Source organism: Gymnoscopelus braueri (genome assembly GCF_963280865.1).
Source record: "Gymnoscopelus braueri genome assembly, chromosome: 23".
NCBI lineage: Eukaryota > Metazoa > Chordata > Actinopteri > Myctophiformes > Myctophidae > Gymnoscopelus > Gymnoscopelus braueri.
Genome location: NC_137625.1, coordinates 29,447,713 through 29,475,293, shown reverse-complemented (window position 1 = coordinate 29,475,293; position 27,581 = coordinate 29,447,713). Strand labels below are relative to the sequence as shown.

At 38.8% G+C, this 27,581-nt stretch overlaps 1 protein-coding gene across 2 annotated transcripts; it reads left to right on the top strand.

Annotated features, from left to right (window-relative positions):
* Window positions 1–401: 401 nt before the first annotated feature.
* Window positions 402–19,927, top strand: LOC308079688 (tetraspanin-8-like). 2 transcript variants are annotated; one of them, XR_013932618.1, is made up of 10 exons: window positions 402–599; window positions 4,707–4,772; window positions 10,317–10,433; window positions 11,597–11,671; window positions 11,833–11,928; window positions 12,442–12,534; window positions 13,725–13,796; window positions 15,391–15,474; window positions 19,428–19,609; window positions 19,648–19,927. XR_013932618.1 is itself a non-coding variant. In XM_080421249.1 (9 exons), the coding sequence occupies exons 1-9, from the start codon at window positions 540–542 to the stop codon at window positions 19,557–19,559; spliced, it is 795 nt and encodes a 264-aa protein (XP_080277375.1). In that variant the 5' UTR covers window positions 402–539; the 3' UTR covers window positions 19,560–19,927. The 2 variants fall into 2 exon arrangements, 1 of the variants encoding a protein (XP_080277375.1); XM_080421249.1 differs by having other exon boundaries at window positions 19,428–19,927.
* The last annotated feature ends 7,654 nt before the right edge of the window (window positions 19,928–27,581 follow it).

Here is a 27,581-nt window from a genome sequence, read left to right as displayed (position 1 = left end):
CTCTCCCTCCTTCCCTCTCTTTTCCCCCTCCCTCCCTCTCTTTTATCCCCCCTCTCTCTCTCTCCCTCTCCCTCTCCCTCCCTTCCCCCCGTCCCTTTCTCCCTCCCCCTCTCTCTCTATCTCTGTCTCCCTCTCCCTCTCTGTCTGTCTGTCTGTCTCTCTCCCTCCCTCCCCCCTCTCTTTCTCTCTCTCTCTCTGCTTCCCTCTCTCTACCCCCCTTCCTCCCTGTCTCTCCCCCTCTCTCTCTCTCCCTCACTCTCTCTCTCTCCCCCTCCCTCCCTCTCTCCCTCTCTCTCTCTCTCTCTCTCTCTCTCTCTCTCTCTCTCATTTTCTCCATACAGAGGGGCCAATAAGTAACGGTCCCTCCCCTCTTTAAACAGCATAACATGAAGGCTGAGGCACAATGGTGCTGGTGCTGTGGACAGTAGGGAGCACAGGCTGTTTCTGAACATTACCTTCTCTGATTCTCCTTCTCTTTTTACTGAGGATAATAACGTTTTTTTCTTTTTTCTTTTTTTTCTCCTGACCGTGAATAAATCATGGGGACAGTGAACGTCTGTCTTAAAAGAGGCTTCATTATCTTGACCAGTTTGTTCGGGGTAAGTATAGTTTGTTATGAATGTGAACTTGTGAAGCCTCAGGTTTCCCTTAATTCTTTTGATCAGTTTTGCAGGCTTCAAGCCTGCAAAACTGACTAAAAAATAAATAAGGTAAACCTTAAATAACAAGGTTAAAATGTAACAAACAGATCAGGTCGGAGTCGGACACATGTCGTTTGTTTTCGTTGCGATCACAGGCTGTCTTTCATTCTGGAATCATATTTCATCCAGACTGTCTCTGCGTGCAGTGCGTGGTGCGGGAGCCTGCAGGCGATACACCAACATTGGTGACCTATCGGATTATGTGACTTGTCTTTCATAATCACTAGTCATGATATCAGTCTAGACTAGAGAATCAGTGGTGGGATAAGTGTACTCACATGCTTTACCTAAGTAAAAGTATCAATACTGCTATATAGAAATACTCTGTTACAAGTAAAAGTCCGGCGCTATTCAAAATTTACTCGAGTAAAAGTAGCCTACAAAAGTTGTGGCATAAATAAAGTAGGCTACCAAAAGTAAAATACTCATTATGCAGAATATGTCCCATTTCACAAGTGTTCAAAATGTATAAAAATCTTAAATCGCAGATCTACAAGTTTTCAAATAATTATATAATTATAATATAATTATAATAATTATAATAATTATAATAATTATAATAATTATAAATATAAAAGTGAAAGTACAGAAATTTGGAAATACTCCAGTAAAAAAAAAAAACTCAAAATGTTACTCTATACAGTACTTGTCTTGAATACATGTAGGCCTACTTATACTACACCACTGCTCTCAGGTTGTGCGCCGCAGTTAAGACGGGAAGTCACGGAATTGAATAGGTTACCAATTCCTGTGTTACACCGGTCACTGCACAGACTGGAGGGGGTGGGGCCGCGTGGGCACCATTATGTTACAAGAGAAACATTGTAACGACTACCGAGGAACGTTGTAAACATAAACACCATCAGAACAGTGGTGGGAAAAGTACTCACATTGTTTACTTAAATAAAAGTAGCAATACCACAATATAAAAATGGCTCTGTCACAAGTAAAAGGCCTGTGTTCAAAATATTAATTGAGTAAAAGTACAAAAGTAATTGGCATCAAACAATACTAAAAGTAAAAGTATTAAAATGTTTGAAAAATATCAAACAAAACCTGGCTAGGTATGGGGCTAAAGTGGTTAATGTATATTTTATAATGTAATAATGTATATCTGCAAAGTAACTAGAAACTGAAAATGTCAAATAATTGTAGTGGAGTAAAAGTACAATATTTGCCTCAGTCTGAGATGTAGTGGAGTAGAAGTAAAAGTACTGAAAATTGGGAATACTCGAGTAAAGTAAAACAATACTTGAAAACAGTACTTGAGTAAATGTACTTTCCACCACTGAAAACAGACAGAGTCAGTATGTGGATCTTGTTCAGTTCGGATTAAAACAACTTGAACCAAAACGAACGAATTAAGGAGTTAAACTTTAGACTTTAAACAACAACATGTTTGTTTTTTGTTTTTTTTTCGACACAGTAGTCTCCGCCCGCCGCACCTGTTCGAGTCACAGGTTTCGATAGGCCACCGTTTTCCGAGTAACGTTGGTGACGCTCCTCTAGACTCTAGTCATACTGTAACATGGGCGGTGACCGGGTGGTTTTAATTAGAGCCTAATATTAGTAGATGACTTGGCTAGCAGTGGTGGAAAAAAGTACTCAAATGTTTTACTTAGGCAAAAGTATCAATACCGCAATGTAGAAATAGGCCTACTCTGTTACAAGTAAAAGTCCGGATTCAGAATTCAAAATGTACTTGAGTAAAAGTACCAAAAGTATTGGCATCAAAATGTACTTAAAGTACCAAACGTAAAAGTACTCATAAATGCAGAATGTCCCGTTTTACAAGGTATCCTATGTATAAATGTATTCAAATCTCTTGAAAATTGCAGATCTACAAGCTCACAATGCATGGCATCACTATGCATAGTGAGCTTGTAGATCGGCTATTTTCAAATGGCCGATCAATGTATAGGGCTGAAGTGGTTAATGTATGTTTTGTAATAGTAATCAAAATGTACAAAGTAGCCTAACAAGTAACTGAAGTTTTCAAATAATTGTAGTGGAGTAAAAAGTACGATATTTGTCTCTGAGATGTAGTGGAGTAGAAGTAAAAGTATTGAAATTTGGAAATACTCTAGTAAAGTAATGTACTTGAGTAGTTAGTTCTAGTTATTTTCCAGCACTGATGACTAATGCTCAACATATCTATATAGTATATGATAATACATTTTGGAATTGTTGAACTTCCAATGGTAGCCCAATAGTGTCAAATAGGCTACAGTGTTTAGGCTACTGTTTATAGAGTATTTTGGGTATAGGGTTACATACATACATGATTGATTGATTGATTGATTGATTGATTGATTGATTGATTGATTGATTGATTGATTGATAACTGTGCAACCAGGAACCGCCCATACAACTTCAACTCAGCCTATCCCAACTTTTTTCAGTCATTTCTAAAACATTTTCCAAAATTAAAACCCTTTAATATCTGTGACAATAGAGGAAAAATGTTTACTTATATTGACAAATCAACCCGCTAGCCACTGCAACCCTTGCTCTCAATTAAATTAAACATGAATCAAATCTTTCCTATCCTTTATTTAGGCTCGCTGGGGATACCCGAGTGAGTCTGACATAATTATTTTGTGCATGCGTTCAATTGTTATATTTTAATCATGGCATTGTATGGTCTAGCTATTGAATAAACGTTCCTTGCTGTATCTGCAAGGACACAGCCACAGGTTCATATCTGCATTATTATACTGGTATGCCCCCGGAATTCAAAATGTACTTGAGTAAAAGTCAACGTATTGTATCAAAATGTACTTAAAGTACCAAAAGTAAAAGTACTCATTGTGCAGAATGTCCTATTTCAATTTTTCAAATGTATACAAATCTTTCAAAATGTACTTGAGTAAAAAGTACAAAAGTAAATAGCAGATCTACAAGCTCAAATGGCCGAAATGTATATAGGGCTGAAGTGGTTAATGTATGTTTTGTAATAATAACATAATGTTTTGTAAAAGTACCTAGTAACTAAAGTTTTCAAATACATTTAGTGGCCTCTGAGATGTAGTGGAGTAGAAGTAAAAGTACTGAAATTTGGAAATACTCCAGTAAAGTACAAATACCTCAAAATTGTACTTAATTTTGAGGTATTTGAGTACTTGAGTAAATGTACTTAGTTACTTTCCACCACTGGACTCAGCACTACACGGTAGTGTCCATTTATCATTTGTTACTGTGAGGGAGGTCCAGGGGGTCCCCAGCTAAATTGTTAGTAGTTAGTAACCAAAAGGACAATTATGGGTCTTTAACTCTGAGACTGAACCAATGTAACAAATGGACCCGTGGTTACATTCAGTGGTGTAAAGTAACTAAGTACATTTACTCAAGTACTGTACTTAAGTACACTTTTGAGGAATCTTTACTTTACTGGAGTGTTTCCAATTGTCTATACTTTTACTTCTACTCCACTACATCTCAGAGGCAAATGTTATACTTTCACTCCACTAGAATTATTTGAATATTTTAGGTACTAGTTACTTTGTAGATTTTGATTATTATTACAAAACATTACCGATTTCAGCCCTATGCATACTTAGGCTATTTGAAAATAGCCGATCTACAAGCCCACAACGCGTCGCAAAGTGACGCGCTGTGAGCTTGTAGATCTGCTATTTTCAAAGCATTCTTATACATTCAGAAACTTGTGAAATGGGGCATTCTGCAAAATGAGTACTTTTGCGTTCAGTACTTAAGCATATTTTAATGTGAATACTTTTGTACTTTTACTCAAGTACATTTTGAATACCGGACTTTTATTTCTAACAGAGTATTTCTACATTGTGGTATTTGTACTTTTACTTGAGTACAAAACGTGAGTACTTCTTCCGCCACTGGTTACATTTGTACATTCTCATAGAGTTAACACATGATTTTATACTGTTGTACCTGCTTGCTCATTGCAAGCCATTGAGGATAACTCTAAGAGCATCAGATAAATGGATGAAACTAAATAGTTTGTTGTTGTTGTGATTGTCGTTGCAGGCCATCAGTGCTTTGCTGCTGGCAGTAACTCTGTTTAGTCATGGATACCTCCACGGAGCTGAGGAGGTAATACCAACTGTCTGGATTTCTCTCTCTCTCTCTCTCTCTCTCTCTCTCTCTCTCTCTCTCTCTCTCTCTCTCTCTCTCTCTCTCTCTCTCCCCCCTCTCTCAATATACAGTATAATTGTTATCTAAGCTGAACTGCTTTTAATCCATTAAGACCAGGAACGCATCTCTGTCATTTTAGATGTCTTTGGCTATTTTTGAAAAATAGTTAAAATGTGTGCAAATCTTTGACTATATATTTTTTCAAAGCGAACATTTGTAAAATATGTTGTTCCAGGGACCTCCAGAAACAGAAATGTTCGCTTAAAAAAATGACACAGATGCGTTCCCGGATCGAATGGGTTTTAAAAACCATTAAAATTGATCCGACGTCATCAAGCTTGTGGTCGTTGCAGACGGGTTTCTAGCGTGTTTTCGCTGCATCAGATCATATTGTGAGGAATGTCAGGGGTAGAGAGAATGGAATGATTCGGCAATGAACCCAACAAGTTGCTGAATGAAATCTGCTGATAAGAGCTAGATTGAAGCATCTTGGCTTCGACCCCATGGGTGCAACAGCCAGACAGTGTGTCCAACAACAACCTCTGCATGTCCCTAGCTGTCAGGAGGGTTCCCGGAGCAAGACACCGAATCCCCCCACCTGATCACTTTGTGGGAAGTCACCCTGGCTGGATGACAGTGTTCAGCTGAGAGTGACAAGTCTAAGGTGTCGGGTTTCTCAACATTAAAGACAGTCTTTTCCCCCCAAATGCAAAACTTGAAACCACATAGACAAAAGCATAATGATGTGTCAAACGTTTAACCCATTAAGACCGAGAACGCATCTGTGTCATTCTTTTTGATTTGAGCTAAAAAAGCATTATTTTACACTTTGGCTATTCAAAGATATAGCAGATATACACGCTCATTGCGTGGCACAGAGTGCTATGAGATTGTAGATCTGCTATATATTTTTTTAAATCATGAAAATGTGTGCAAACATTTGTAACTCAAATCTTTGCTTCTGGGGATTCTACAAATGTCTTCTTACAGTTAAAAAACAAACGTATGTTGCTATATAATCAGTGGTTCTCACACTTTTTCATGTCAAGGACCACCCAGAATGATATGTATTTGGCTGCGGACCCCCATCTCAAAATATGTTGTTCCAGGGACCCCCATGCAGAAGCGAAGATTTGAGTTAAAACTGTATATATTCAAAGATTTGCACACATTTTCACAAAAATAGCAGACAAGCTCACAGCTATAGTGTATCTGCTTATTTTTTATATCCAATGAAATCTAACTGTGGTGGCCAAAATTCACATAACCATCATTAGGGTATGGATTCATTTAATGCACAAAAGTATAAGTTGAAGTAGTAGCCTATACTCTCTGCAGTAGTATGATGTCTTGGGCTCTGACAGACAGGTGATTCCCGTGGAGCCTAGCTCCCTCACAACAGCTGTTGACACACCAAACTATTTACAGTATCCCAGGCAAAGTGTAACCCATTTTGTTCATGAGCCTATATATTGGGACTGACCATCAACAGCTGATTTCACACGAATCTATTCTATTTGTAAAGTGCCGATTATGGGTGTGCTGAGAGGGTTGACCAGCTGATTGTGTGGACTTCTGCAAGAAGGTATAAAAGAGCTAGGAGACACTTGGGCAGAAAGGGACCTGGGCAGCAGGCATGCTGCTGCTCTGTAACATGGTGATGACTACAAATAAAGAATGGATTGATGCCTAAAAACATGAGTCCTGCGTCCATCTTCCTGAACTCTGAATCTTATTAAGTAACAGCTAAAAACTTCCATTACATGACACAAATGCGTTCCCGGATTGAATGGGTTAAAACACAATGCAAAACTCTTGACAGACAATAGACAGAGAAGAACACATGCTGCATATATATCAAACTGACAACGCATCGCAGGACAAATAAGAGAAGATCTTTAAGGCTCTAGCAGAGATTTTCAACCATTTTAATATCAAGGACCCTCAGTTTGACATGCATTAGGCTACGGACCCCCATTTAATGGCATTTCTATCTCTAGGACCCCAACTTATATTTTAAAATCAATGTTAATTTAACTCTGAGTTACAGACCCATAAGGGTCCATTTGGTTCCTAACTATCTATCATTTAGCTGGGGACCCCCTGGAACTCCCTCAAGGACCCCTGGGGGTCCCCGGACCCCACATTGAGAACCAATGGCCTAGAAGAGTCCCAGTGTTCAAATGACACACAGGTTTCACATCTAACCACAGTTCCCTGCTTAAATAAAATCTAATCAGATACACACTCTGGAACATACAGTTATAAGATCTTTCATTCACTGTATCTTCTTGGAATGGGAACGATGAGACGCATGAAATAGATTCTAAGTTTGCTGAATGAAATCTGAGCCAGATTGGAACATCTGGCTTTGAACCCCCGCTAACCGCCAACTTCCGCATGTTCCCTGCGGAAGGTTCCCGGAGCAAGACCCCGAATCCCCCCCAACTAGTCACTTGTGGGAAGTTCGCCCTGGGTGACACTCTGTCAGCTGAGAGAGTGCAGGTGTTGGTTAATTCTCACATTTAACCCATTTAGACCGGGAAAGAATCTGTGTCATTTTTTGATTTTTTTGGCTATTCAAAAAATGTAAAAAAAAAAGAAATCATGGGTTTATTTTTTGCAAATCTTTGAATATATACTGATATATATACCTCAGGTGCTATGACCTGAGGAAGCAGAAGCGAAACGCGTTGTGCAACAAATAAAAAAGCAAAATCAGTCCTGAGGAGTGTGCGGTCCCTTCTTTTGAAGGTTTTCTTCTTTTAGCTTTATACATATCTCTTGCGCTGACCTGCACCTCCAGTCGGGGTCCAACAAGATGTGCACAAGTCTTAATTAGTTCATATATATATATATATTTATTTTTAAAGCAAACATTTTAACTCAAATCTTTACTTCTGGGGATCCTACAAATGTCTTCTAAATCCTAACATTTTATTTTGAAAAAACGTATGTTGCTACATAATCAGTGGTTCTCAAACCTTTTCATGTCAAGGACCACCCAAAATGATATGTATTTGGCCATGGACCCCATCTCAAAATATGTTGTTCCAGGGACCCCCCAGAAGCAAAGATTTGAGTTACAAATGTTCGCTTTAAAGAAATATATATATTCAAATATTTGCACACATTTTCACGATTCTTAAAAAATAGCAGATCTACAAGCTATGAGCTTGTATATCTGCTATTTTATTTTTGAATAGCCAAAGTATAAATAATGGTTTAAGTGGTTACACAGATGCGTTCCCGGTTTTAATGGGTTAACGGCAGTCTTTTCCCCAAATGTGAAACTTGAAACCATCGACTAAAGCAAAAGATGTGTCAAAAGTTTAAAACTCCATTCAGTACTCTGGACAGATATAAAGAAGAATCATGAGCTGAACAGTGATCACATGCTAATATGTAGACATTAAACTGACAATGTATTGCACACTTAACTGACAATGTATTGCACACAACAATCCCCAAGGATGTGATGACTATAACCACAATTGACTATTTGACCTTGGGCTGCAAAAAAAAGACAGAGGAAACATAACTCATGCACACGTCAGTTGTTCCTTTTCAGAATTGCAGGTCAAAACGACCTCGGCCGAGCCAAAACGTTCAGCCAACAGCTAGATAGCACAGCATTTGTCAAAACAAACTTTCACTTGCAAAGGCTTCCCTAGGCTATGTGTGTCATTACATGGGTCACTCAAGACAACTTGTCAAACAAAATGGTACATAAAGGTTAACTGAACCCCTCATAGTCCCAATGGGATGTTTCTGCCCTCTGAACCCGACCCCGCCTGTCACACAACTTGATTTATTTACCTACAAAGGGGGGTACACAGTCCACATGGCATTGCTTTCTCTTTATTGAGCGAGACCAGTTGAGATGGAAGAAAGGTTTACTGGTTTAGTTTTAATTTTCTGAAAAGTCTTAGTTTTTGTTAAAGGACGACTTCACCCATTTCCAACCTGTCTTCATATAATTGGTCCTCACTAATGCTCATGACAAAATGGTAAAAAAAATAACTATCTACTGGGTCTGTGTCTCATAGGAGGGCTGTGGACAGTTCAGCAACCCGCCTACCAGTGACATCATCGCTAAGCAGTTTTGCATTTTTTTTATTAACACGAGAACAATTACTTCCATTACAGCATGCTAACTTTCCAGAAATAGAAAGCCTGCCGTTCTATTAGCTTGGATGCCCCATCGATGATGTCACTGGTAGGCGGGTTTCTGAACTTTCCACAGCCCTCCCCTGAGACACAGACCCAGTTGACAAAAATGGTACCATGTTATAATGATTATTAGTGACGAACAGTAATATGAAGATAGGTTGGAAATGGGTGAAGTCGTCCTTTAAGTTTTTATTCGTTTTAGCTTTAGTATTACGGTCGGGCTTAATTGTAATTTTGGGAATTTGTCATGATCGAGATTTTAAAACGTCTTTTATTCAAAATGTATTCAAAGCACAGCTACCAATTTGAAAGATATATTTCATATCCACAAAAAGTACAAGGCTTATTTATGTATGAAATAAACCGTCACAGACAAAAACTAAGGAACTAAGATATTGTGTAATACTGTTAAAATGTTCGGTAAAGCCTCTTTCTTATTTTTATTTCTGTTAACTAAACTGTATCTTATAAACTGTAAATCTAGTTTTCATTATTTCTTTAACCCATTAAGACCGGGAACGCATCTGTGTCATTTTAAGATTTCTTTGGCTATTAAAAAAATAGCAGATATACAAGCTCATAGCGCTATGAGCTTGTGGATCTGCTATTTTTGAAAAATCGTGATTAAAAAAATAATAATCTTTGAATATATGTATTTTTTAAAGCTTTTGCAACTCAAATCTTTGCTTCTTGGGGGTCCCTGGAACAAATTATTTTGAGATGGGGGTCCGCGGCCAAATACGTATCATTTTGGGGGTCCTTGACATGAAAACGTTTGAGAACCACTGATATAGCAACATACGTTTTTTTCAAAAAAACGGTTAGGATTTAGAAGACATTTGTAGAATATATATGTATATAGATATAGATATATGTGTATATTAGATTTGCAACATTTTTCACGATAAAAAAAAAAGCTCATAGTGCGGCACCAAGTGCCGCGCTATGAGCTTGTATATCTGCTATTTTTGAATAGCCAAAGAAAAAAAAAAAAGACACAGATGCGTTCCCGGACTTAATGGGTTCATTTTAGTTAACTATTATAACCTTGGATGGAGGCATGTGAGTTGGCTCTCTTTCAGGATTCGAGCCCAGTAATCATTACATTTTGTCGCTGTCAGGTGTTGCTATGTCCAAAACTGGGACTTTTCAGGAAATGGAACAAAAATATTCAGAAATGGTGAAAATAGCAGTGAAACTCAACGTGAGCTTACAGATAGGCTATTTTCACTACCTCTGCTTGACACTATGATGAAGCGGGGCATTGAGTGACAAAAAAAATGTTTGAAATCTGCCTAACAGCGCCAATTTGACGTCTCTCTCCTCCAGATGGATGAGCTGATCACAGGAATAACCATCCTTTACGCCCTGGACATTGTCACCCTGCTGTTGGCCATAATCGGTCTGTTTGGAATCTGTAAAGAGAAGAAATGGGCTCTCGTCTTAGTAAGTCTCACAAACATAACCTTTCTCTCATTTGGCAACACAAACACTTTCTATCATTTGCCAACACAAACCCATGACTCAGTGTACTTCTGTTGGCCTCAGCTTGGAATTTGTTGATTGATGGAAACGGAAAAGGCCAGTCACGCCAATCCATATGAATTTATAACATGAATGTGATGTGTTTTGGCCAGTGGTGGAAAGTGGAAAGTACATTTACTTTAGTACTGTACTTAAGTATAATTTGTAGGTGTTTGTACTTTACTTGAGTATTTCCAATTTCCAATACTTTTACTTCTACTCCACTACATCTCGGATCCAAATATTGTACTTTTACTCCACTACATTTATTACTAGTTGCTTTGTAGATTTTGATTATTATTACAAAACATACATGAACCACTTCAGCCCTATATACATTTCGGCGATTTGAAATTAGCCGATCTACAAGCTTGTAGATCTGCTATTTTCAAATGATTTTTATACATTTGAAAACTTGAAATGGTACATTCTGCAAAATTAGTACTTTTACTTTTGTACAAGTACATTTTGATGCCAATACCTTTGTACTATCTCTCAAGTACATTTTGAATTCCGGACTTTTACCTGTAACAGAGTATTTCTAAATTGCAGTATTGATACTTTTACTTAAGTAAAAAACGTGAGTACTTTTTCCACCACTGGTTTTGGCATGCAAGAGAGGGCTGGCTTTGAGCCCAGTTCCTGCTCTTCTCATTGCTGTGATCCATAACCTTCATGTTCTTCACAGGATTTTAACCCATAGCTCACATTTCCCTTTGAAATGTTATGCAATACCTCTTATCAACCAGTAGTGGGTCCTACCCGACTACAGGATCTCTAACATAGAGATTGGTTAAAATAATGTTTGATTCACAAAGAAGTTATGGATTGCATCTTTATCTTCACTCTTTTGAGACCTGGTTTCGGAGTAATATGTAAAAGTAATATGTACAGTAATATGTGTATAGTATATGAGTACATTGTACACACGTACATATTTTGTTCTAGTGTTTGTGTGTGTACGTACGTATTTAAGAAGTTTAGAGAAGTTAGAAATAACTATAATGAAAGTGTTAAAATGTGTGTGTGCGCTCGTGTGTACTTGTGTGACTTTGTGTGTGTGTGTGTGTGTGTGTGTGTTTTAGTTCACAGTCGGAATGGCCTTGACCAGTTTCATCTTGTTCGTGGAGCTCATGAGAGCACTGCCGGCTCGACACGAGGTACACACACGGTTACTTTTGAAATGAAAAAAAAAATCCATACGAATCAATAATCAAGTATATGAAAAAAAGGAGGGAAAAAAAACACAAAGGAAAAGCCACTCACTCAAACTCAATGCTTCATTGATTTGGTGAATAGAAGTGTGTTTTTTTGTCCACAGGTCGGTGAGGAGATCAGGCGGGAGCATCAGGCCATGATGCCGCTCAGCGAAGCCAGCGACTCTTCCAAAGCTTTGGTCTCCGGCATGCAGTACAATGTAGGTTGTCATCTACTTGTTCTTCCTTTGTGACTGAGTATGTGTCAGCTGTACAGATGTACAGTGTGTGTGTGTGTGTGTGTGTGTGTGTGTGTGTGTGTGTGTGTGTGTGTGTGTGTGTGTGTGTGTGTGTGTGTGTGTGTGTGGGGGTGTGTGTGTGTGTGTGTGTGTGTGTGTGTGTGTGTCAGAGACATTTATGTTGTACCTTTCTCTGCAGAAACATCATGGATAACAGTGCATTGTACTGTACTGTACATGCACATGCATGCGTGTATGTGTGCGCACGTGTATATGTGCGCACGAGAGCGTGTACATGCGTGCGTGTGCATGTGTGCGTGCGTGCGTGTGTGTGCATGAGCGTGTACGTGCGTGCGTGCGTGAGCGTGTGTGTGTGAGCGTGTACATGCGTGCGTGTCTATGTGTGCGTGCACGTGTCCACACATGTGCCAGTGCGGTGTGTGTGTGTATATATATATCTCCTAATACTCCGCTCTGTGCCCTCGTGTCTCTCAGTTTGAATGCTGTGGACTGGAGACGGGCTACGAGGACTGGGGGGACGTTGTCCCTGAGTCCTGCCTCTGCCACGAGGATGACCTGAGCAACTGTGTGAGTAGCTCTGTGTTTAACTCAAGGCCCCAGAACCCAGAATTTAAGTTGACGATTAATTGTCACTCAAATAATTGCGATTAACGATTTAATTGTGTGTTTGGCCATTGAACATCGGAACATTATGAATAACATTCATATTTCTGTTTGCGTTTGACATATTTGATCATTTTATACAATGCTATATAAAATAGCAGAAATATCTGATCTACAAGCTTACAACTCGTCACATTGTAAGCTTGTAGATCAGATATTTCTGCAATTCTTTTATATTTAAAAATGTATGAACATTTTTCAACATGGAAACGATTATGACAATTAACACATTGCGTGCCAATCGCGTAGATCTACGCAAACCTAAATAATTGCGCAGCGTGCCAGTCGCATAGATCTACGCGAAGTCGTCTTTTTTTTCTCCGCAGGTTCACATTTCATTGTAGGCCTCATTCGCAGTGACACATTTCATTGTAGCACACCCGGATATGGAAATATCCGTATCCGGAGATTTTCGTTCCCACCCGCCCTCGCTAAATCTTCCCCTAATCCTCCATTATCTCGGAGTTTTGTTTCTCCTCGCTGATTGCTGTTTAACATATTCCGCAACAACTTCAAAATGGACGATCGCCGATTGAAACGGTCTTCTCTGGGCGACTCACACAGCTACCCTGTGTGTCTGCAAACAGTTTAACGCGCGATCTTAAGGTATTTAACGAGGTCTGTGGCGACGTGAAAAAAAAAAAAGAATTAAAAAATCGCTGGCACTGGTGAGTACATTATGATATTAAACTCTGGCGTGGAATGTGTTAATGCAAAAATAATTGCGATTATCTCAAATAATTGCGATTAGACTATTATGCAATAATTGTGACAAGCCTATCAGTGACAAATGGTTAAGCAGGGCTTAAAGGGATAGTTAACCCCCAAAATGACTTTTTTTCTATCAATTACACACCCCATGGAGACTTGAATTCATGGACATTGTTTTGTTTTAGAAAAGAAGTTATTTTGGGGGTGAACTATCCCTTTAAGTGTCTAAGACATTCTATTTCATCACACCTCATCATGTTGTACTTATTTGTTCTGCTCATAAAGGTTGACTGGTTGGGTTTTCTTTCTTTCTTTCTTTCTTTCTTTCTTTCTTTCTTTCTTTCTTTCTTTCTTTCTTTCTTTCATTCCCATGCTTGTTGCAGGTGGCGGTCCCCAGGAACAGCAGTTTTTCTGAGGAGAGCTCAGATGAGGAGCCCATCATGATTTACAAGGAGGTGGGTGACACACACACACACACACACACACACACACACACACACACACACACACACACACACACACACACACACACACACACACACACACACACACACACACACACACACACACACACACACACACACACACACACACACACACACACACACACGCAGAGAGTCGTTTTTCTGTGTTTGTTTAAAGCTGCAGTACATGCTAGCAGTGGTGGAAAGTATAAGTACTGTCCAATTTTGAGGTATTTGTACTTTACTTGAGTATTTCCAATTTCCAATACTTTTACTTCTACTCCACTACATCTCAGAGGCAAATATTTTACTTTTAGTCCACTACAATTATTTGTAAACTTTAGTTACTTTTCAGATATAAATTATGATATTATGAAACATGCATTAACCACTTTAGCTCTATTTTATACATAGAAAATAGCCAATCTACAAGCTCACAACGCGTCGCATCGAGCTTGCAGATCTGCTATTTTCAAACATTTTTGGTACTTTAAGAACATTTTGATACCAATACTTTAGTACTTTTTGAATTCTGGACTTTTACTTTACTTGTAACAGAGTATTTATATATTGCTGTATTGGTACTTTTACTTAAGTAAAGAATTTGAGTACTTTTTCCACCGCTGCATGCTAGCTTAGTGGCTTAGTCTAAATCTTAATTTAGGCTGGAGTTTCAAGGGCAAGTTAGATCAACTGGAACTGATTCCAATCCACAGTCCGAAAGTCTAGATCGGAAAGGGAGGAATGTGAATAAACTAAAAAAAACGCTCTTGAAGTACCAAACCATGCCTGCACCAATGTCCGTCTCAACTTTTGTCACATATGACCGATTATGTAATCTTGACCCTGATCTTGATTGTGAAATTGACCTTTTTGACCCTTTTTTGGGGCAGCCTAACTGATCATATCTCTGGTGCATGAAAATCCATCCGTCTGCTCTGGAGTCATATCGCTAACACACAGACTGGACTGATTACAATAAATTGCTGTTTCCTCTAATTTGCTATGACTGCAACAACATGACATAACATTAGATAAATACAACAAATATTCCTTTGTGTGCGTGCGTGCGTGTGTGCGTGCGTGCGTGCGTGCGTGCGTGCGTGCGTGCGTGCGTGCGTGCGTGCGTGCGTGCGTGCGTGCGTGCGTGCGTGCGTGCGTATGTGTGTGTGTGTGAGTGTGGGTGTGTCATTTGATCACTTATAGTTGTACAGTAAATAAACACGTGTTAAGTGGTAGATGTCAGTGAAATGTCAACCCTGTTAGAATATTATGCCATTTGGAATGCTTGCAGAAGTGTCATAATTAATGTCTTCCTGCAAATCCACGCAATACCCAACAGTGTTTTTATAGGATATCCCCACCTCTTTATCTCTCTTTTCTCAGGCTAAAAACAGCATCCTAAAAAGTACACATATTTTTTACTTTGTCATATGACAGTCTCACAGCCACAGGCCGCAAATAGCTGGTCTATAAGCTCACAGCTTCTGGATCAGGTATTTTCAGCATGCGACACTGTCAAACAAAAGCAGAAGTACTGTATACGTCAGGCTTCAGTGCCATTTTAATGTCTCTTCTTTTTCAGCCATGCCTTCCCATCGTGATCGCCCACGTGATTCTGGCCATTAATATTGTTATAGCAATATCAATGGGACTCATGCTGCTCTGGGTATGCAATCTATGTCTGTCTCTCTTTTTTATATTATGTCTTAATCTACTGTATATCTACTGCACATCTGTCTGTCTGTCTGTCTGTCTGTCTGTCTGTCTGTCTGTCTGTCTGTCTGTCTGTCTGTCTGTCTGTCTGTCTGTCTGTCTGTCTGTCTGTCTGTCTGTCTGTCTGTCTGATTTCAGTTCAATTCAAGGTGTTTTTTTAGAGTCAAATAGTATATTCTAGTGCAATCATATGTAGAAAGAATTGTTGGTGCTGGTGTCTTTTTAGAATATCATAATTTTAGTCTCTTTCTCTCTCCTGTTTCTCCACACTGGGAAGGTTTTTCAGTATGTGTTGTAACATTAGTATTTCATAAGTCCATGTAACATACCGTTTAAATGACTTTCTCCATCTATCATCAGGCTTGAGTCCCTCTCTCTCTCTCTCTCTCTCTCTCGCGCGCGTACACACGCACACACACACCCCCACACACACACACACACACACACACACACACACACACACACACACACACACACACACACACACACACACACACACACACACACACACACACACACACACACACACACAGATAGTCCCACAGAAGCCTATGTTGAGAATAACATTATAAAGATATATTATATTATTATATATTATTATTATTGTTTGTACTTATCTTACTGACATGGGTTTTAATCAGCAAAGTAAGATTATGTATGTCAACTTGGGTTGCTCAAACAACATTACAAAAGTTGAAAGAGAACAGAACAACTAAATAGCATATAAAAAGCTTGAATGAACAGAGAACATTAGTTAATTATTTTTTGACTATTTCATGGTGTCCTCTTTGGTCCATAAAGTCTAGTAGAAAGGATTTGTGCCTTGCAGACGATAAATGCGACACCGCAAAAGGACCTTCAGGGAGTGCTATGCCAAAAACATTAAAAGCAAACAATAATAGCAAATCCAACACATAATCCAGTGAACTGGCTGATACATTACTTTGCACTGTAAGTTAAAAAATAATGATTTTATACTTCAGTGATATTTATTGGGGAAAATAGGGATGCCAGAGTGAAATAGGTTAAAGGGAGATTAAAATAAATAAATAAATAAATACAACCCAAGAAACAGATTAAAAGAAAGCAAACAAGAAAATGACATTGTACACTTCTGGGCCATCATCAGAACACATGAAGAGTAATGTGTGAGTCAACATTACGTTGTTGTATATAAAGTACTTAAAGGGTAAGACCACTTTGGTAGAGGTTTGGGTTGTGTAGTTACCTTGCCATGATGTAACCCCAAAGGTGGGCAAGAAATCAAAAATAATTGCTCCATTGATTAGAAATTGATAATTCAAAAAATGCTCCTCATTGACTTACATTGTGCGGTCAGACCGCTCTCAAAGTCTCTTTTAGCACATAAATGAACCCAAACATAGCTGATTCAGGCAATATAGAGCATCACCAAACCCAGTACTGTTTGTTTTTTTAATAAAAATGTCAACTTCCTGTTGATTTTACTATTTGAAGATCTGGATCCGGATCCGCGGATCCAGTCCAGGTTTTCTACTTATTAAAAATGGCAAAATCAACAGGAAGTTGACATTTTTATAATAAAAAAAAACAGTACTGGGTTTGGTGATGTTCTATATTGTCTGAATCAACTTTGTTTGCGTTTGTTTATGTGCTAAAAGAGTGACTTTGAGAGCTGTTTTACCGTACAATGTAAGTCAATGAGGAGCATATTTTGAATTATCAATTTCTAAACAATGGAGAAATTATTTTTTATTTCTTGCCCACCTTTGGAGTTACATCATGGCAAGGTAACTACACAACCCAAACCTCTACCAAAGTGGTCTTGCCCTTTAAGTATAGTAAAGGCCTACTCTTATGTCTACAGTATCACTTCTGTTTTATTAGTGTCATATGCTGACATTTTGAGCATTATTTCGGCCGGTGATACATTTTGTCCGGCCCTTTGGGAGATGAATAAGGCTCTTCTGTAGGCAGCTGAATGGACAGCCTTCATCCAGATGTGAAAGGGAAGTGTCAAGTGGCCAATCAATGACAACAATGGGAGTGTGTGTTCGCCAGGAGGAAGGCCAATGATGACATATAACACTTTGCACCACGCAGCAGAAAAAAATTACGTTGTTTGGCAAAGCCTGTCGAGTTGGCACCTCTCTCGGTTTTGTCGCGAGTTTAGGTTGTGCAAACGCTCATGTTGTCGTCGTTCTCAAACCGTTGTTGTCCTAATTTCGGAATCCAAGCACTCCCTTTACCCGACAACAACATTTTGCTTAGCCCATTAAGACCTGGAACGCATCTGTGTATTTTTTTTTATTTGAGCTAAAAAGCATTATTTTACACTTTGGCTATTGAAAAATATACAAGCTCGTAGCTGCTCGTACGAGCTTGTAGATCTGCTATTTTTTTTAAATCGTGAAAATGTGTGCAAATCTTTGAATATATTTATTCTTTTAAAGCGAACATTTTTAACTCAAATCTTGGCTTCTGGGGGTCACTGGAACAACATATTTTGAGATGGGGGGGTTGGCGGCCAAATACATATAATTTTGGGGGTCCTTGACATGAAAACGTTTGAGCACCACTGATATAGAAACATGTTTTTTCAGAATACTGTTGGGATTTAGAAGACATTTGTAGAATCGCCTTCAGGTCTTCATGGGTTAAAAAACTGCAAGAGAAACCTATACTTAGTGTATGATGCTATGAATCAAATTATGATAATTATTATTTTAATTACTAGGCATTATTCTAATTACTAGACAGGTCACTGGCCTACTCGGGAAGGATGCAAGTTGGGATACAAATGCAAATATAGCCTGGTTCCAAACCATAGACCCCACCCACTCTCCGAGTGGACTGCCCCTCTTGGTCTGGTGTTGAATGTGAGCCTATGGATATATTCGGTACAAAAAGTACCGTCCAATGAGAGTCGGAGGTGGGGGTGGGTCTAACGACAAGCCAATCAGCGAATATCTGCTAAAACTAGCTGTGCGATGACGTCAGATGTAGGCGGATCCGTGGATCTCTTGTGATTGGTTTAGGGAAATTTGAATCCCCTCCCCCTTGTAATCGCCGACACCGCAGCCAATTTCAGACTGAAGCTCCACGCAGCTTCAGGCTGATAATCAGGCTAATGCAAATAGGGAATGCCAGCGTGATCTAATGCGAGAGTGACGACACTAGCGTTGACTCCCATTGTAAGAAGAATGGATGAGGAAGTTCCATTGTTTGGAACTATAGCCCATAGCGGCCCGCTTTGCGGCGAGATCAAAGCGTGACGTTACTCTCTCTCTCTATGGGTCTGGGGAATGCATGCCCTGGCCACCCTGTTATGCAATACCCGTTATTATATACCCGTTGTCAGAATACCCGTTGTAACCGTCTGTGTCCCCTTTGTAGTCATTTTACGCCCATGATCCTTCAAACCCATGGCTCAGAAAATCTGCTTATTTCAACATGTTTTATTGGTGACGTGACTAGGTTATGTAACGACAACAATGTATGGCAGCACTGTGAAGAACAATGGATGGGCTCTACTGTATACATTACTCAGTGGTGGAAAGTAACTAAGTACATTTACTCAAGTTCTGTACTTAAGTACACTTTTGAGGATTTTTTTTACTTTACTTGAGTATTTCCAATTTTCACAATGTGTCGTGTGTTGTGAAATTTTATACATTTGAGAACTTTCATACATTTGAGAACTTGAAATGGGACATTCTGCATAATGAGTGCTTTTACTTTTGGTACTTTAAGTTTTGATGTCAATACTTTCGTACTTTTACTCAAGTACATTTTGAATTCTGTACTTTCACTTGTAACAGAGTTCTTCTACATTGCAGTATTGATACTTTTACTTAAGTAAAAAATGTGAGTATACTTTTTCCACCACTGTACATACTCTATGTACTGTCTCTCTCCCTTCCCTAGGTGGTGTCCACAGGGCTGGCCATCGCCATCCTCTGCCAGATGAGGAGAAAGCTAGACGTCCCTTCAGTGGTCTACAGCATCGAGGCCAAGGCGGGAAATTACACCACACTCGCATCGTCTGCAGACGCCTGAGCATTTGCGTGCATGTGTATGTTTGTGTGTGTGTGTGTGTGTGTGTGTGTGTGTGTCTGTGCGCGCGCGCGCTCGTGTGTGATTTTAGATTTAGAAGAAGGCTAGGGTCAGTGTGGTGTCATAGTCGGAGAAAAGCAATTTGTATACAGAGTAGCTTCTCAAAACTTCTATTAATTTCAAAGTCATAATTAACCAAACCTTTAAGTGCCTAGTTCTTTTTCACTTTAGAAAAATGCCTATGGTGATGAACATAATAATAATAATGTACAGAACAGCAATGGGCAGAAAGAGAATAAGATTTGCTTGTGTACGGAATAGCTTTTCAAAATGTCCACCCAATGTCCGAGGGCAGAATGTCCACCCAAGCGGTACAGCTGATTATTACGGCTGCGGCCTGACACATGAACGAGCGAAAACGGTTTCGACCAATGGGCTCACAAGCTCGTGTGCAAGCTTGTGAGTCGAGCCCATTGGTCGAAACCGTTTTCGCTCGTTCATTTGTCAGGCCCCAGCCGTAATGAGCTGCAGCATGTCCAATGCGCTTCACTGCTCCCTCTCGGTTCTGGGGGCTTGGAGACGAGGAGCAGAGTGATGCAAGACGGGTCACACATAGGCCCCAAATAGGCCCCGCCCGTCCCAACCCGGAAGAAGGGGTGAAAAGGGAATATTCGCTGGGTGAGCAACTCCATACAAGTGGATGGGCGGGGATTTTCGTTACCTCTCTATTATTTTCTATCTCTATGGTTTAAAGTGGTTAGCGCACCATCAACCAGCCACATGTAGAGGTCAGCTGTTTGTAGCTTTGTGGTTATGGATGAAAACCCTAAAACAAAGAGAGGAAGAAGCAGGAGGGCAGAACAAGGACATGGGAGGAAAATGATATATACAGAGCCTCACACTTAATGTTGAAGGTCTGGCATTTTTGAAACCTAATATACTCCCCAGAGAACAATTTGTTTGATATATTATTGTACAGGTCAGCGGTTCCCAAACGGTGGGGCCGGAGCACGCTGGTGTGCCGCGAGGGTATTGCAAGTGGGCCTCCAAAAATGATTGTGATGCTACATTAAGATATTTTGCTATTTTGCTGCCCTCTGGAGCCCCCTCCAAGGACCCCACTTTGAGAACCTGACCAGCAGATATGAGACCATAGTGGGATCCAAGCTGTGAAATCAAGTCTTTTTCATTAAGCTGTCAGGTTTTAATATACCCCTCACTGACAAATATTCATATAAAGACTTAATAATAAATAATAGCACTGTGATTGAAATGTTAAAATGCAGGAATAAAGACTTGTCGGAGGGAAGTAAATAATTGTGACTGTGGAGTTAGACTTCTCTTTCTAATAAGCTGTTTTTGAAGATATATATTTTTAAGAAAAAGCACTGATGGAGACATGACTGTAAAAAGAGGTTTACATACATTCACACAAATGTCCGAATGTTACATTTATGTTTTTTTAGCTCCCGACTAAAAGCCATTGTCACAACATTATTTAGCCAAATCCTGTGACAAATGTACCTAGTGTTGCCTTTACAGTGACAACAGTACTCACTAATTACCAGTGGTGGGAAAAGTACTCAAAAAAAGTAAAAGTATCAATACTGCAATGTAGAAATACTCAAAATATACTTGAGTGAAAGTACAAAAGTATTGGCATCAAAATGTACTTAAAGTACCAAAAGTAAAAGTACTCATTATGCAGAATGTCCCATTTCAAGTTTTCAAAAAGGCTGAAATGTATATAGGGCTGAAGTGGTTAATGTATGTTTTGTAATAATAATCAAAATCTACAAAGTAACTAGTAACTAAAGTTTTCAAATAATTGTAGTGGAGTAAAAGTACTATATTTGCCTCTGAGATGTAGTGGAGTAGAAGTAAAAGTATTGGAAAATTGTACTTAAGTACAGTACTTGAGTACATGTACTTAGTTACTTTCCACCACTGGTGACAACATATTTAGCCAAATCCTGTGACAAATTTACCTACAGTGTTGCCTTCACACTGACAACAGTACTCATGTAATTACCAAATACCATGACATTATCTGATACTGCTTTTTACACCATTACCCTAATTGCATGTACATATTGTAATTATGTATACATGGGATGCAAATCTCAGAAATATTAAAATGTTTCTAATTAATAATAACCAAATACTCCCAGAGAGATAAAAATGTTGTGACCAAGTTCCATGGCCAATTGATTTGAATGTGTAGATACTACAAACAAGCTGAAGCTTTGATCAAATGTATTTTTTATGTTCGTTGCAGGTGAAATACCAAGGGGAAACAAATCTTACAGCATATGTGACTTCCAAATATTGTCTTGTTTTGTTTTAATTTGTTTAGTCTTGTTTTTCGGTTTGGATTTGTGAACATACTTTGTAATTCACCACACTCTGATGGGTGTGTAATAAAAGGAGTGATGTCTTGTTATTGTTTTTTTGTGATATTCTATTATATAAATATATTCTTCATAATTTGTTTTGGAGACTTGATAGTTACATTATTTTGATTTTACTTTATTTTACAACTTCTAAATCTAATTTTAGAGCACAGCACATAACCCTGCTTCTTCTAAGCAATTTAAAGAGGCATGAAACCCTATAGGCTGATTTTGTGGTTTGTTTTCCACTTTTTGTCTTAGTTTTCCACTAAGACAAAACTCAAGACATGCCACACGCAACAGCAGACAAAGAACCAACAAATAGGTAATGCAAACACAGGGCTTAAATAGACAGGGAAATAACAGGACACAGGTGAACTCAACAGACAATCAACACAGGGATAGGCTGGGGGACTAAGGACACAGGAGGAGAAGAATATGACTAATCAAAGGGTGGGTGAGACTCGAACGGCCTATGCTGTATTTTTAACTCAAATCTTTGCTTCTGGTGGTCCCTGGAACAACATATTTTCAGATGGGGGTCTGCGGCCAAATACATGTCATTTTGGGGGTCCTTGACATGAAAAAGTTTGAGAACCACTGACTATAGCAACATAAGTTTTAAAACATTTGTAGAATCCCCAAGCAAACATTTGAGTTACAAATGTTCATATATATATTCAAAGATTTGTACACATTTTCACAATAAAAAAAATATAGCAGATCTACAAGCTCATAGCGCGGCACTATGAGCTTGTGTATGTACATGAGCTATTTTTGAATAGCCAAAGAAATCTAAAAATGACACAGATGCGTTCCCGGTCTCAATGGCCCCCCAAATAGAGACATTTGGGCATGCCCCCAAGATCTTTTCCCAGGAACCTCCATATGGCAAGATTTGTTAGATATGGTTTAGTGATGCAGTGCCTTGCCGTAGATGCAGAGGAAACAGTGATGAGAGTAACAAACAAACTATTATTAAGATAATCGTTCTTGTTTGGAACAACTTATAATCAATTTACAGTAAAATATATCATGGAGCCTGTCAGTGACCCCCCTTCCCCCCTGGGGTTCCTCTGACCCTGCTTTAACAAACTCATGCAAGCTGAATTCACTGTTCTTGATGTTTGAACGAAAACAGTTTGTGAACAACATGGTCCTCCGTGATGATGACTTCACTCTTGCTGTTCTATCCTCAGGCCAAATTAGGAATGGACCGTCATCTTCAATAACACCCACAGCCGAAGGCAAACAGCATGGCAGAAAGTTAAACATTTATAAGCAGAAGGTCTAAATGAGTTTTCCTGAAATATATTTGACAGCCCAGGTGTCATTTTGTTAGGGCTATTAGGAAATTGCACAAGGCAACAACTGGTGGTCGTCAGTAACAAAGTACATTTACTTCTACTAATTAAGTAATTATTTTGAGTGACATTAGTTATATTTGAGTGAGATTTTTTGAACATTCCTAAAAAAATATATGGAAAATGTCAAAAAAGCACTCCAGTAGCCTACTTTAACTCAAGTACAAATTTAACAGTGCAACTTTCACTTACATTGTCCATCACCGGTAACCAAGAAGGAAAAGAGAATGAGGGAGCTGAGAAGGTTTTTCTTTTATCTTTTATTTACTTGTTCAAAAAACAAGTGTTCATTCCATGAATTCAAAAATAAATAATCGAAACATACTGAGATTATGCAACGCACAAAACAAGAGTTAATAATTTTTTACAAGTATGTCTTCCTAATTAATTATCAAAGTGCAGATGTGGGTGCAAAATCATTTCCGTCAGGCTGAATTCATTTGGATAAAGCTTTCACCATGCACAGCAAAATCGTCACTGTTTGTAACTCAAGAGAGTGCACAAATGTAACCAAACGGTCACCCATGGGTCTATTTGGTTACATTTGTACAGTGGTGTAAAGTAACTAAGTACATTTACTCAACTACTGTACTTAAGTACAATTTTGAGGTACTTTTACTTTACCGGAGTATTTCCAATTGTCTATACTTTTACTTCTACTCCACTACATCTCAGAGGTAAATATTGTACTTTTACTATACTACAATTATTTCAAAACTTTAGTTACTAGTTACTTTGCAGATATAAATATATAACATTATAAAACATACATAACAACTTTAGCCCTATTTTATACCTAGGCAATTTGAAAATAGCCGATCTACAAGCTCACAACGCGTTGCATCACGACGCGTTGTGAGCTTGCAGATCTGCTATTTTCAAACATTTTAGTACTTTCACTTTTGGTACTTTAAGTACATTTTGGCACCAATACTTTTGTACTTTTACTCAAGTAAATTTTTAATTCCAGTCGTAAAGTCAAACATTTGATTAATTTTTCCACCACTGCATTTGTACATTCTCTGAGTTAAATGAACACTGAGGATTTTACAGTGTAGCCTACATACCCCTGAGTGAAATCAGGACATGGAGACAGCTCATGCGATAGCAGATAGCTCATGTTGAACAGCTGCTATGTCACATAATGGCCAAGTTGGCAACAGTGTTACAGGTTAGGTCATGATTGCTGGGAATTCCGGGCAGACACAGATTACGTAATGCATAGCCAGAAGAAATGTATTAAAAAAAACACATAGACCTCTCAAATTGTGATGATCTCACAACACTCAGAACACATTTTAAAAAGGCCTTGAAGGAATAATTATAGTTTTTTTTGGCAGTGGTGGAAAGTAACTAAGTACATTTACTTAAGTACTCTACTTAAGTAAACTTTTTAGGTACTTGTACTTTACTTGAGTATTTACAATTTACAATACTTTTACTTCTACTCAACTACATCTCAGATCCAAATATTGTACTTTTACTCCACTACATTTATTTGAAAACTTTAGTTACTAGTTACTTTGTAGATTTTGTATAATATTACAAAATATACATTAACCACTTCAGCCCTATATACATTTTGGCCATTTGAAAATAGCCGATCTACAAGCTCACAATGCGTCACGGTGTGACGCATTGTGAGCTTGTAGATCTGCTATTTTCAAAAGATTTTATTAATTTGAAAACTTGAAATGGGACATTCTGCATAATGAGTACTTTTACTTTTGGTACTGCAAGTACATTTTGATGCCAATACTTTCGTACTTTTACTCGAGTACATTTTGAATTCCAAACTTTCACGTGTAACAGAGTATTTCTACATTGCAGTATTGATACTTTTACTTGTGTGTACTTTTTCCACCACTGCTTTTTGGGAGTTGGAGCAATCATGACTGCTTGGGAGTTGAAGCACCCTCCCCATAACACATTTACATGAGTGTAATCCTCAGGTAATGACTGAGAACTTGACAAGAGCCTTTTAGATTCTTACATTGTGAAACCGCATAGAAGTCACTTCTCTGATAAACAAATCAGTGCTAACCGCTCCTGTTACATATCGCTGCTGCCATGTTAATGGGGCTCACACAAACAGACGACAAACCCTGCAGTATACCGCAGGAACTGCATTCTGTACATGTCCTTGTAGCTTATATTGGCATAAAGATCTTAATGGAGGGTCTTAATTGGGTCGTCAACTTATCCAGGTGGTTGTTATGGGGAAACAGCAGGGTGTTTTTTTCGTGTGTGTTTTGGTTAGTTTTTGTCTGTTAGTTTTACATGCGCCAACACAAAAGCCGAACACCTGAGCATAACCAAGGAATATTCAATTAGTAGTGCGAGTGTGACGGCTCACTTAAGACATGCTTGGAGGGTAGTATGTGTGAGCCTGCAGAAGTTCCAGGAACGCCTTTTTCTTCTGTATCTGAACCATGAGTTTGATGCTCAGAACGAGTAGAACCGCCTGCACACACACACACGCACACACGCACACACGCACACGCACACGCACACACACACACACACACACACACACACACACACACACACACACACGCAATAATAATGTTATACTTTTTTCTTACAGATGTAAGGATCTGTGTGTGTGTATGTATGTACAACAATGAAATGCAGAAACATACCCAAAACATGGCACTTCCAAATTTGAACGCTGTCACGATTGAGAACGCACGTTTTACTGAAGACATGTAGATAGGCAGGCAAGGCTGTAAGCAAAATGATGGGTGTTAAGTTGGTGGGTATTAGATAATTAAGTTACAAAGTAAGTTAACTGTCCCTGCTTTCTCACCCACCTCTTTTCTAGTACCATCCCAATCTGGGAACCCATCGTCAAATAAAAAGGAAAAACGGCGCCCTCTGCTGTTTTTCACTTTTGCATTTGGCTCTTGGGGGGGGGATTAACTAGACCTATGCTCAATGGAAACCGGGGTTTGGACATGCCTTCAGCCCTCTACTTCCGGTGGTGCGCCTATGTTTTCATTCCCACTAACAATATTTCTCCACGGAACACTAACACCATTTCTCCCAAAGTAAAGAGCATGGATAGTTTTGGTTATAAGCCCACTTGTTTCTATGATGAAAGAAGAAGTTAAAATGTTACTAACTTTCCGTGGTTTTGTCAGCTCCGAGGACGCTATTGTTAAATGAGTTTCGGTTTGTTTCCAGTGAGAATCGAGCCGCACACATGTAAATCCCGCCCACTACATTTGATTGGGTAAAGCGCGGCCTGCTTCCTGATCTGAAGGCACGCCCACTTGTAGCCAATGTGCATAGGTTCTCAACGCGGCTCCCGACAGATTCAAGCGCACATAAGTATTTTATAATTACATATTAGCTCAACTATCATAATACTTTATATTTGCTGGTCATGGTCATAGACTTTTGACCAGACAAAAATAGCCATTCTACAAGCTCACAAGCAGTGGTGTTAAGTAAATTTACTGAAGTACTGTACTGTACAATTTTGAGGTACTTTTACTTTACTGGAGCATTTCCAATTGTCTATACTTCTACTCCACTACATCTCGGAGGCAAATATTGTACTTTTACTCCACTGCAATTATTTGAAAACTTTAGTTACTAGTTACTTTGCAGTTATACATTATTGCATTATAACCCATACATTAACCACTTTAGCCTTATTTTATACCTAGGCTATTTTCAAACATTTTAGAACTTTTACTTTTGGTACTTTAAGTACATTTTGATACCAATACTTTTGTACTTTTACTCAAGTAAATTTTGAATTCCTGACTTTTACTTGTGACAGAGTACTTCTACATTGCAGTATCGATACTTTTACTTAAGTAAAACATTTGAGTACTTTTTCCACCACTGCTCACAAGGCATTACATCACAATGTGCTGTGAGCTTGTAGATCGGATATTTTCAAACATTTTAGAAAACCTCTGAAACTTGAATTGATTGAAAGTGGTTAACTGACACTATGATCTCATGAATTAGATTTGAATTGAAAAACAACAACAAACACAAACATTTTGCACTGGTGGCCCCCACATTAAAAAACACTGATCTACAATATGTCGTCTTACCGCTTGATAAACCAACTCATTCTTCCTCCTTGATGTGCCAACAGTGAAATTCCCCTGAAGTCTCGCCTGAGGATGGAGAATTTAAATGTTATTGTTCACACAGAGAGAATTGCTCTTATCTGGATTCACTGTGGTAGCCTACTGTAGATTTAACCCATTAAGACCGGGGACGCATCTGTATGTCATTTTTAGATT

Bases quoted from the DNA above. Each gene is read 5' to 3' on its own strand.
- LOC308079688 (XM_080421249.1), top strand. From the start codon at position 540: ATGGGGACAGTGAACGTCTGTCTTAAAAGAGGCTTCATTATCTTGACC. The intron at 10,434-11,596 runs GTAAGTCTCACA...TGTGTGTTTTAG, and splicing joins AGAAATGGGCTCTCGTCTTA to TTCACAGTCGGAATGGCCTT. The intron at 11,672-11,832 runs GTACACACACGG...TTTTGTCCACAG, and splicing joins CACTGCCGGCTCGACACGAG to GTCGGTGAGGAGATCAGGCG.